Below are 12,768 nucleotides of genomic sequence, written 5' to 3'. Positions count from 1 at the left end.
GAAAATAATGAGACTTCTGAATGGGGAAAGCAGTATCAAGGGGCCCGGGAATAAATAACAGAGCTTACAGCCTCTCTTCACCTCTTGTTTACATTTGACAATGTAACTTTACAATCAGCTTTGTGGAGAACAGACACACCTGTGTATTCTCAATAAAATGAAAAACCTGCCGAGCGAGGTGGCTCACACCTGTAATCCCAGCACTTTGGGAGGCCAAGGCGAGCGGATTGCCTGAGCTCAGGAGTTCAAGACCAGCCTGAGCAACACAGTGAAACCCCGTCTCTACTAAAATACAAAAAAATTAGCCGGGCGTGGTGGTGTGTGCCTGTAGTCCCAGCTACTTGGGAGGCTGAGGCAGGAGAATTGCTTGAACCCAGGAGGCAGAGCTGAGATTGCACCACTGCACTCCAGCCCTGGCGACAGAGCTAGACTGTGTCTCCAAAAAAAAAAAAGAAAGAAAAACCATGTTCGTGGATTTTAAATATATGGGCAATTTTTCTTATTTCACCTTTACCAATAGAAAACAATGTTATTCTAAGATCAGTACTTTCATTTCAGCTACCTCTTTCTTAAATTCCAGTTTCAAGGGACAATATAAACTTCCAAAACTCAAAGGTCTTTTCATATAAATTTAAAAGAAGGACAAAAACCATTTTATTTACCCATTTTTGCTTAGGGTTCATCGGCTATTTTGTTTTTTAAAAAGGGGAGGAAAGGTTTCAGCTCTCTTCGAGGAATAAGACTACAAACAACGGTCAGTACAGTAGCAATGAACATCCTTACCACTCAGATTGTTATTTCTAAATATTACTTCCCACTAAAATGAAATATGGCTCCTTAGAGAAACAGCTGACTCTATGTCTGGGGCAGGAAACAAACGATGTAAGCCTGAAACATTTTTTTCTTAACAGAAAGCAAGGCAGCTATCAAAGACAGTGAAGTTACTGCCTACAAAAATTACAACTAAAAAAAAAAAAAAAAAATTACCAAAGAAACCAACAAAGGTCCTGTCAGATGGACACAGAAGCCAACCCAGAGGGGCTTACTCTGACCAAAGAGGGGGAAAGATTCTGTAATCGATTTAAACGAATCCAATCCATGGGCTCATATATCACCTTTGTAGGATGCTAGGGAACCAACATACAGATCATTTTGTAAGGAGGTACTAGGAAGTTCTTCTTCATTTCTTGAGACGAGTTTTGCTCTTTTTTTTTTTTTTTTTTTGAGACAGAGTCTTGCTCTGTCACTCAGGCTGGAGTGCAGTGGTGTGATCTCAGCTCACAGCAACCTCCACTTCCTGAGTTCAAGCAATTCTCCTGCCTCAGCCTCGTTGAGCATAGTTGAGATTACAGGCACCCACCACCACGCCCAGCTAATTTTTGCATTTGTAGTAGAGACGGAGTTTCACCATGTTGGCCAACTGGTCTCAAACTCCTGGCCTCAAGTGATAGACTTGCCTCTGCCTCCCAAAGTGCTGGGATTACAGGTGTGAGCCACTGTACCCGGTCGGAAGCTCTTCTTTATAGATTTTCAGCTAATAAATGTAGAAGGAATGACAGAATTGAAAGACTACTGTTTTGTAGCACCTAAAGAAATAAGGATGAAGACAATGATCAACAACTAAATCATTAGGTGAAAGATGGTCAGGCAACTTTATCATGGATGTGTTAGATTGTCAACGACAAAACCCAAGAATCAACCTCAACATCACAGAAAGAAGAGAATCAGAGAGCAGATGCTCTCTGACTGATGTCATAGGAAGTACCTGTGGTTTGTGTGCCTATGAATTTTGTGCTAAAAACCTGAAACATAAATCTGGCCACACTTCTGTAAATAACCATCAGTCCACAGGAAATTCAGGAGTAAAAGAACATGTGGAATGATACGCCAGGAATACAACCGGAAATATCCAGATGGTAGAATACTCTACAGAACAAATGACCAGGTTTCTTGAAAAATAAATGGCAAGAAAAAATGAGGGAGGGAAGAGGAAACCCAGAGTAAAATGACTTAAGAGACATATAAAACAAAGGCAGTATGTAGAACTGTGGGATCCAATTACTAAATACCGTTCTGGATCCAATTACTAAATGACATTTACAAGACAATTGAGAAAATGTGAATACGAACTAAACACTTGATAATTAAAAAATTATTATTTATGCATAACAGTACTGTGGTTTAGAGGCAAAAAAGACTCCCACTGTTTTAGAGACACATACTGCGTTATTTAAAAGATGAAATGAGTGCTTGCTTTGGCAACACATATACTAAACACTGGAATGATACGAAGATTAGCATGGCCCCTGAACAAGGACGACATGCAAATTCATGAAGTGCTCCATATTTTTTGTAGAAATCAGTTCAAGTAATCTACTGTACAACATGGTTTTTGTTTTGTTTTTTTTGAGACGGAGTCTTGCTCTGTCACCCAGGCTAGAGTGCAGTGGGGTGCTTTTGGCTCACTGCAACCTCTGCCTCCCGGGTTCAAGAGATTCTCTTGCCTCAGCCTCCTAAGTAGCTGGGATTACAGGCATGCGCTACCACGCCTGGCTAATTTTTGTATTTTTTGGTAGAGATGGGGGTTTCACTATGTTGGCCAGGCTGGTATCGAACTCCTGACCTCAGGTGATCCACCCACCTTGGTCTCCCAAAGTGCTGGGATTACAGGCGTGAGCCACACCACCGTGTCTGGCCCAACATGGTGACTATAGTTACTAACAATGTATTATATACTTGAAAATCACTAAAGGGAGTAGAGATTAAAGTGTTCTCACCACAAAAAATAAGCATGTGAGGTATGCATATATTAGCTCAATTCATCCATTACAAAATGTGCAGTATACATATTTCAAAACACCATGTCGTACACTACAAATGCGCAATTTTTGTTAGTTAAAAAGCTATGTTCTTAAAAAAAAAAGATAAAATGGTATAGCTTGGATTTGCTTTAAAATTACAGGAGGCTGAGAACAGTGGCTCATGCCTGTAATCCCAGCACTTTGGGAAGTCAAGGTGGGAGAATCTCTTGAAGCTGGGGGTTCAAGACCAGCCTGGGTAACATAGCAAGACCCCATCTCTGAAAAAAAAAATTTAATTAGCCAGGCATGCTAGTGATGCCTGAAGTCACAGCTACTCAAGAGGCTGAGGTGGGAGGATCACCTGAGACCCAAGGAGGCTGAGGCTGCAGTAAGCTATAATCACACCATTGCACTCCAGCCTGGGCAATGGGGTGAGACCCTGTCTCACAACAAGCAAAAATAAACCGAAACATTGATGTGGTGGTTTATAGATGAAACCAAGTTGGGCAGATGGTAAATGTTGAGGCTGAATGATGGGAATCAAGGGTTCATTATATTATTCTACTTGTAGGCATGTTTGAAAATTTCCATAATAAAAAGTTTTAGAAATGGGATTTTTCACCTGAAAATATTTTTTATTTATCTTCATACATAAGTTTCTTAGCTCTTTGCTCGTTGGTTGATTTAAGCATAGCCTTACAGATTATGGCTGCCCTAGAGAACTGCTCTCATTCACCCACAATAGTCACTCATCAAGAGTAGATGAGAACAAGCGCTTGGAGTCTGCTGAAAATATGTCTCACCACCATTTGCTTAGAAAATGCTAGAAGTGGAAGCAACTTTGGGGTTTTCCAACTGTGTTTTAAAGAGTCTCAGCCCGTCTCCGAAAGAGCAACTCGTATCTGCTCTTTACACTAGGGCAGGATGAGGTGAACGTTCTGAGGAAAGATGCCTCACAGTTTTCCCAGAGTAATTCCTGGCAATAAGCTGGGCAACTCAAGCTGGGTTTGTGAAGGTAATTCTCATGAATCTAGACTCACGCTGCCTTGTTTCTTCTTCCTAACATACTTGAAGTGACCCCATGGCCTAGCAGCTTGTTAGTCCTGGATGAGGTTTTCAAATTGGAGCCCTGTTTGCTGGATAACCACTCTAGTCTCCTCCTGCCAGGCTGGCACTCCCTCTCATTTGTTACGTCTCCAAAAGCACTTTTGTGGGAGAGATGGATGTCACATGTAATGAGAGTGGTCTGCTGGTTTTTAGTCCTCTGCTTCAGCTGCTGCCATTCAACTTGCCAATCTGTTCCAGCTGTCCAATCTCCACTAGCCTCTGATGACAGACACCTGCCAAGGCAGGACTGCCAACAGTCCGCCTACACCACGGCACAGTGGTGCCCTCGTCTGACCTCCATGCCTTTTAGAGTACCAAGCATCCTCTTCCTTTACTATTCCTCTGCAAGCTTCTCATTGCCTGCTCCTTGGTCCCTAGTTCTCTTTTCTCTCTTGGGAGAGCTGAGATAGGCTTGTGTCCAGCTTGTGAAAGAGGTGGGCCCCATAGCAGAGCTGCTTGTGCTTCTAGTGATGCTACTCATTCTTTTTCTTGCAACCCCTCTACTTTCCAGGACAAGTACTCTAGGCAGGGAGTCGGGAGATAAAAGGAAAGCACAGGCTCCCATTGTTCTGAGAACTACTGTTCCCTCCAGTCCCCAGCCCTCACCACAAATCTGGCTCATTCTGAGCAGGGCTCTTGCTCTTTCTCTTACTGTTCCTGGGTTCTCTGAAAATCAAAAGTGTAGCTTAAGTGCTCCTGGTCACTACATGATGAGGAATTACCCCAAATATTTCCTGATAGACAAGGATGTTTTTCTACCCAGGGCACCAGAGGATCTCTGGGTGGGGTGACTTGCTACTAATTCTATTCTCTGATCTAATGAAGTCTGAGCCCAGATCATCTATCCCATATCTTTAAGAAGTGAGACTTTGTTTGGGTTTGGTTTTTTTTCAGACAGAGTCTCGCTTTGTCACCCAGGCTGGTGTACAATGGCATGATCTTGGCTCACTGCAACCTCAGCCTCCTGAGAAGCTGGGACTACAGGCGTGTGCCACCACACTCAGCTAATTTTTGTATTTGTAGTAGAAATGGGGTTTCACCACATTGGCCAGGCTGGTCTCAAACTCTTGGCCTCAAGTGATCCACCTGCCTCAGCCTCTCAAAGTACTGGGATTACAGGCATGAGCCACCGTGTCTGTCCTAGGGAATGAGTTTTTTAAAACCAAGGTGGTTTTATTCTAGTGATTAAATGTTTTCATGTTAAATAATTTTTATTTACCACTAACAATATTTTCTCAACATAATCTTACTTCCTGGAAGGTATTTTCTTAGCTTACGTTTTTCAGCCTCTTTGTTTACCTTCAATTCATCTTTGAATTCCTTGTGTAAATGATTTGTGTGCAGTGACAACTGTTCTATTACACTTCCCTTCCCTGTGGCTAGGAACTAGAATCTAAAGCAATCAGAAGGGTGAATCAACTAAGCAATCACCTAAGGTCCTAATCTACCATCTCTACAAAATAAACCTCTCAGGTTCTTAGCCACATTTACCACAGAAGGCTTTCTTCAAGCTAATCAAGTGCAAGTAATTAGAATCAGATGAAAAAAAGTCCCTATCATATTTCTGTTATAAAAAATCCTTCCCCATCTCAAACTTGTAAAGGTATTTTACATTTTCTTCTAAAATATTTAAGTTTTGGACTTCCACATTTAAGTATTTGATTCATCTAGAATCTGTATTTACGTTTATGAAATAGAGGTCCATTTTTTTCTTCCATATTAAATGATTATCCAAGCACAATTTACCTAACCATCTATTCTTTCCATCGCTGATCTGCTATGCTGTAGCTGTATTACATATACCAGGACAATGAATTTTCCTTTTCAATAAGTTTTATCTCTTTCAGAAAGTTTTATTATTACATTCTTTTTTTTCCCAAGACTTATTCCTAGGTATGTGACTTTTTTAAAGCTACTGTAAATATATTCTCCCTCTTTTAAGTGTAGTTTCTGTCTGTTGATGGTCCATGGAAATGTAATTGGCTGATTTATATACAGCAGCCTAGCCAAACTTTCTTACTCTAATAACTTCTACAAGTTTTCTATGGAGACGATGTCATCCTATTTTTTATTTCTAAGTTTTATGTGTATGTGTCTGGGTGTGGTCTCCAAATAATACTGAATAAAAAAGATGAGAGCAGGCATCTTATTCCTGATAAGAACTGTTTTAATATGCTATTATCAAGTAGTTTAAGTTTTAACCAGATTAAGTTTTCTTGTATTTGTCATTTGCTAATGTATGTATTGATCATTTTGAATAACTGTTTAATTTTGTTGAAATGTTTAAAATCTATTAGGTTGACCATATGGTTTACTCCTTTAATCTATTCATGTTAATATAATGAATAACGTTTACAGAATCACAACATGGATCCAACATTTTCAGATTCTGACGAATTTGCTTTTTGTTATTATCATTTACACTGTATCTGGCAGCAAGGTTGAAGTAAATATCAGTATCTTTACCAAATATAATAAGTTGGGTATTACTGCTAACAAGTGAGAAGCTTAGAGTTCAAAATAAACATAATAAATTAGGCCCAATCACTGAGAATTGCTCCATGGAATGTGGCCAAGATGGCAACGAACTCTGTAAATATAAATCTGACTTCAGTACGGTGTCAGCTAATTTTCCACAAAGCAACTAGATATTTTCTGGAAAAAAGTACCACAGAAATGAAGGTGGTGAGATTTTAACAGCTTCCACATTAAACTTCTGTTGCACAAATGGTTCTACGGCTAAAAAAGAAAATAATGGTTGAAAATGCTTGTTCTATTTTATAAGCAAAAGTCAAGCTGGGATTTAATACTTTCTATGTGAACTACAATTTATAATATTCTCTTTTCTCATTTAAAAAAACACACATTGTCTCTCTTTAAAAAATAGTTTACAATCCGTATGTATCCCATGTCTCCCTAAATGTATGTATCTCCCAGAGGGTACTGCTGGTGGTACGGGGTGAGGGAGAGATGCAACGTTTCTATAGAAAAGTTACATAAATAGTAAGAAAATTTTTTTTTAACAGTAAGGAAAATAGAAATCTAAGACAAGGTCAAATACAATTTTCATACGAATTTTAAAGATAAAACACAAGACTTCAAATACATTTTTTGGTCACTTTGGGCTGATCCCCCAGGTCATGTAGCAACATATGCCTGTTTGTCTAAAACATAACCCAAACTACTATGAATACAAATTATTCTTGCTATCAATATAAAAACTGTCTATTATAATCACAGATTATTTATTATGCAATGTAGGGTGCAGGCAAGAGGGATTTGATAGCACTGACTATTCTTGCTTCCTATTCTAAAATTAAACTTTTAAATTATCTGTAGCATAGGCTCTATTTATTTGATTAGGGAAGAACTTTAAGAAAAAAGGTTTTAAAAATCTCCTATGGAAGCTACTTTTTAAAAACAGGAAATTATGTTTTCCCACATATTACACTGCTGACAATTTCCTAAGTTTTCCTCTTTCACTTTGAATAACTGAAGAACGTCATATTACGTTTATAGGTTTAATAAGTTGCATCTCAGTTATCAGTTACACTTTTCTGGTTAGGTCACCTACTTGCATTTCTTTGTCTTCTTCCTTAGTGACCTGTCCTGATTGCATTTGTTTTTGAAAGTTTAATCTCATCTTAACTTTCACATTTGCACCATTCTGAGTTTGACTTTAGAACACGGAATATATGAATATGGTATAATATAATTCTGTCAAATGCAAAATAACTACTGTCATGATTATAGCACACATACAAAAGACCTACTGGGCCCTGACAAGCAATAAAGAAACTCCCTGTAGCTACAGCAGAGGACAGCATCTAAGCACAATGCTTTTTCTGATATTAATAATACTGACTATCTGCATGCTTCTTTGAACTTTCCAAAGATTTCACCTGTGTTCTCACCAGACTGGCATGGTGTATGTGTTAAATAGTTAAAGACTGTCTTCTCTTTAGAGATTGGTAGGTCTGCCACGTTTACTGGTAAGTATCTCATGTCTTAAATAGAATTGTGAACTCCAAAGAAACTGATAGTAACTATAGAGGGAATCAAGAAAGACACTCATTGCTGGACACAGAATTTGCGATGATAAGCATGTTTAGAGGACAACCTCTAACCCAACGAAAGAAAACTGTGTTTTGATCTAGTTGGTTACCTAAAACTCACTGATCTTTTAAAAATGAATACAAACTGAGACATTCGGTTAACAAAGCGAACACATACACAGGCCAGTGAAGTGACGCATGAGTTTTTCTCTTAGAACAATAGTCAAAATCAGTTGTGGCCAGAATCATGGTATAGAATTGGAATCAGAGTTACACAACCTACAAATATTAAGCAAAAAACGATTTTCCAGAAATTACCATTAATAACTCTTTACCCAAAAAATAATTTTTACAATGACAATAGGCTATACCCTTCACTGATCATTTTATAAAATATTTTACTATATGAACACTAGCACACATATACACCACTGTCTCTGTAAACTTCGACTGAAATCAGAGAACTGTGGGTATCTATTACGTCTCATTAATTTGGGACAATCTCTAGGACTAAGCTATCAAGGGGATAAAAACATACTAATGTTGTTAGACAGTATAAAACAGGTATGTTCAGCAAGTCCTGGGTCTTAATAAATGTCTTTGTTTAAATTTAACTAAACTGCATCAATAGGCTGGCAACATCGCCACTCATTCTTAATAAAACCAACTAGAAGATCAAATGACCAGAAACTAAAATAGCAATGGAAGGCAGAGTCATAAAAGATGTATGATGAGAAAGGGCGCATAGGATCAGTTTCAACAGGTAGTTCTGAATAACCTTTCTAAATCACCAACTAAAGGATTTGTATGCCCCTCTAAGAACATGGTCGCTAAACCCAAGTTTTGTGCTCTGTTCCTACCATAATAGATGATTCTCTTAAATGGACAGAGGAAAAAGTATGCAAGTTAAATGCTTTCTTTGAGGTGATCTAGCAATACAAATCCCCTACATGGGGATAAATGAAGACAGGGCATACATTTCTTTATGAATCCAAATGTACTTTATCGTAAAAAGGCGGCAGTGACAACTGTCAGAGGCAATCCTACCTATGTTTCTTGATGCCATTGGAGAGAGCATCTCCGCCACCACAGTCTTTTTCTTCGGACATTCTGTGTCTTCTGCTGCCCAAATGCTCTCCTTCCTCTTCAAAGGAGTGTGCTGTCACCGCTTCCAGTCTACTCAGGGACCGTTCGGACTCGGAATCTGTGGCAGAGCAGGTTCATAGTTAATGAATTGAACTTGGGTGTGAGGCTTCGGTAACAATGGATCCCTCCCTTCATGCCTCAGGCTTTGAAACCTAAGCAGCCTACTTTGTCCCTCAACAATCCAGCCGTTAACTGCCTCCTCAGGGATTTCACAGAACCTCCACCCAATATAAGGCTGAAGTGGATTTATCAAACAGATGCACACTTACATAAGCTTACAAGTAAACACACCTTACATAGTAAAAACATCTCCAAAGATTATCCAGTTCTTTATGAAAACATATTCAGTGGTTGCCCCCAAAATTTCCACCTCTTTCTTCCCTCACAAAGCATCTTAAGTATAACTTCCAAAAAAATTTTAATTTTTAAAACTCATGTATAATGTAAAAACTGTAGTAGCTAGTGTCCTTATGAGAAGTATAAATTACATCCAATACTGTAGACATACAAGCAAAGTAATTTTAAAATACTTTAAAAAGGTCGGGTCAGTGGCTCACACCTGTAATGCCAGCACTATGGGAGGCTGGGGTGGGAGGACTGATTGAGGACAGGAGTTCAAGACCAGCCTGGGCAAGATAGCAAGACCTCATCTCTACAAAAAGTGTAAAAACAAACAAACAAAAAATAACAGCCAGGTATGGTGGTGTGCACCTGTAGTCCCAGCTACTGGGGAGGCTGAGGCAGGAAGATCGTTTGAGGACAGGAGTTGAGACTGCAGTAACCTATGATCCCACCACTGCACTCCAGCCTGTGCAGAGTGAGACCCTGTCTCTATACAAAAATAAATAAAATACTTTTAAAAATACTTTTTCCCAGATGATAATATTTAAATTCTCAAGGACAAAGCCTGAAGCATCCCTATATTAATTGTCAGGCAGGCATTCTTAGGATGGAAAAGTCACATTTCCAGTTGGCTATATATTCAGAGTGGTGCCTTCTGCCAGTTTGGGAAGAAGACAATGCATTTTTGTACATGACAGTAGAGTTTCCAGGCACCTTCACATTCTTCATCTCTTTTGAGCATCACAAGGATGCTTTAGTGGAGGTGAGGTGGGACAATGGGATTATTAACAAGTGTACTAACGGTCTGTCATGGCTTGTGAGTGGGCAAGGCAGGATTTGAACCCAGGTTTTCTGACTCCTTCTTTAATGTTTTATGTATTTTGGCTCAAAACAGCAGTCACTCTGTCTCCGTTAAACTTTAAATGGTGCCTGAGTTGTTTATTAAAATGGAAATTCACGATGACCTCCAACTTCCCATCTTAAGCAGAGGACAAGCCATTCCCTCATCCTCAGTTCTAGGAAAGGCTCTGATACACAGTCCAGCAAACTTCCTATTCCAACAAATTTATCAACAATCTGCTAAATCTGTATTACAGCTAAACTGGTCAGGAAATAAAAACGTTTAGTGCTTTCTTTCCCCACTACTGCATGACATAATTCAGCAAAAATCACAGAACCTTACTGTTACCACATCAGGCTGACTCCGGAGAACGACAGTTGGACCAGCCCAGGTGCAGGTTAGATCGTGCACCTTGAGCTCTCAACGCTGGACCCTATGAATGATCCAAGTTACCTGCAGAAAGGCTTTTAATGTTGGGAAAGTTTTGTTTTCTATAAATATAACTTTAGTAAAATTTCTGAAAATATAGTTTTGTTCTGTCCTATGCCTCATAACAAAGAAACAGATTTTTTTCTTTGAGATGGAGTCTCACTGTGTCGCCCACGCTGGAGTGCAGTGGTGCAATCTCGGCTCACTGCAACCTCTGCCTCCCAAGTTCAAGCAATTCTCCTGCCGCAACCTCCCGAGTAGCTTGGGACTATAGGCGTGTGCCACCATGCTCAGCTAATTTTTTGTATTTTTAGGAAAGACGGGGTTTCACCATGTTGGCCAGGCTGGTCTCAAACTCCTAACCTCAGGTGATCTGCCCACCTCAGCCTCCCAAAATGCTGGGATTACAGGCATGAGCCACTGCACCTGGCCAGAAATGGAATATTTTAATAATACATTTAAAGAGACATTTATTTTTCATTGTCAATTCTGGCAGAAGGAAACAAACTACCAATGGAAAAAACTTAAAGACAACCTAAGCAGCTGATAAGAGGGGGACAGGTGTCTGTCAGATGAAATAAGTTGTTAACATTATGTTTACAAGAACAACTTAATGAAACAGAAGATTGTTTTTAACATACATAATGCTAAGACAAAAAAACCCAGGATAATGCTTTGCAACTCTAAAATACAAGCAAAGAAATAATTTCTCTGCATTGAAGAAAGGCCAGTCTGGTTCAGGTAAGCAGATGTCTGAAAAAATGGGAACAATACAGTGACAGAAGTTTGTTGAGGGCACGTGTGGAAAGAGATCAGTCAGCTTTCTGGAGTAGGCACAGGGCTGTCAGGAAAGGCTGCAAAGGAGAGATGGCACAACGGCAAATTTTGAAACAGTGGAATTGGTGCTCGGGCAGAGGTGAGAGAGGAGCTCCAGGAGGCAGCAGGAACAAGACCTACATCAGGGATGGTAACAGCTGTCTTGGGGTGGTGGGGTGAGGGGTGAGTGTGGCTCCACTCCAACATTTTGAAGTTTGTTTCGCTTGAGAAAAATAAAAAATGTAAAAAGTCAAAATAATTTCGTCTGTACTGGTATTAAGATGCACTATTAGTTTATGATTTAGAAGTCATGACAATCATAAAGCAACGAAGCAAAATACCTCAAAAGCATTTATGCACAGGATAGTGTGTTTGCAATTTAAGAGACATCAATCATAAGGCAGGGATGTGCCCACCTAAAAATAATTCTTTTAGCAAAAGCAGACATAAACATTACACAAGAAACAGTAAGAGCTTCTATGAAGCAAAGACGGACTTCACAGAACAAGATTTCAACTCAGTGACTACACAGGCTTAAAATCTACGACCCACAAACTCATCAGTCACACTGAGAACCTCTGCGTGGGACCACTGCCCTGACCCCTAGGGATGCTCCAACAGATGACGGTGCAGACCCCTGTCCTGTGATTAGCAGCCCCTCACTCACCCGTTCCGCACCCCCTCTTTGTCCTCACTCTTCTCCCTGTCTCCCTGTGCCTCCATCTCTTTCTTCCCCCTCCCCCGATCCCCCTCCTTACTCCTCTATACCTTGCCCTCAAACCTCTTGCTATAATATAGTCAGGCTATCCCCATCCTTCCCCTGAAGGGTTCTGAGAAAGGTCACCCATTACTTCCACATTGCAAAGTCCAATGGTCATTTTTCAACTCTTATTGTGACTCATCCACCACATCTGATGCTGCTGAACTCATTCCTCCCTTCCTTGTATCATGCAAGGCCTGTGAAGTGAAGGAAGCATAAGATCTGGTCCCTGTGCATGGCCCAGCAGCGGGGAACTGTTTCGTGAACAAACGAGTTCAGTAGATTTCTCTAGGAGTCTGAATGGGGGCCGTGGGCCACCAAGGAGGCATCAGTCAACTTAAAGAGTGGAGAATGTTGTATCAGGAAAGAACTGTGGCTGATGATTGTGCTGAGTTCGCTGACAAGGAGTAAGAGTGGGGATGAGCACAGTTACAATACAGGAGCCGTCCCAAGCAATAAGAACACCATGGC

The 12,768-nt window shown here is 40.0% G+C and overlaps 1 protein-coding gene and 1 non-coding gene across 7 annotated transcripts in view; one reads left to right on the top strand and one right to left on the bottom strand.

Annotated features, from left to right (window-relative positions):
- Positions 1–12,768, bottom strand: part of OSBPL1A (oxysterol binding protein like 1A) — a 232,556-nt gene that overhangs the window by 54,824 nt on the left and 164,964 nt on the right. For all 6 annotated transcript variants that reach the window (XM_033178095.1, XM_033178096.1, XM_033178097.1 and 3 more), the window contains one exon: positions 9,011–9,167. In XM_033178095.1, coding sequence (XP_033033986.1) covers positions 9,011–9,167 — 157 coding nt within the window. The remainder of the gene's footprint in view (positions 1–9,010; positions 9,168–12,768) is intronic.
- LOC117064327 lies at positions 2,247–2,351 on the top strand. Its single transcript, XR_004429388.1, has one exon. It is a non-coding gene; the product is annotated as a U6 spliceosomal RNA (small nuclear RNA).

This window comes from Trachypithecus francoisi, unplaced genomic scaffold, assembly GCF_009764315.1.
Source record: "Trachypithecus francoisi isolate TF-2019V2 unplaced genomic scaffold, Tfra_2.0 Lachesis_group19, whole genome shotgun sequence".
NCBI classification, from domain to species: domain Eukaryota; kingdom Metazoa; phylum Chordata; class Mammalia; order Primates; family Cercopithecidae; genus Trachypithecus; species Trachypithecus francoisi.
Note: the sequence above shows the minus strand (reverse complement) of the source record. Positions and strands in the feature narration are given on the sequence as shown.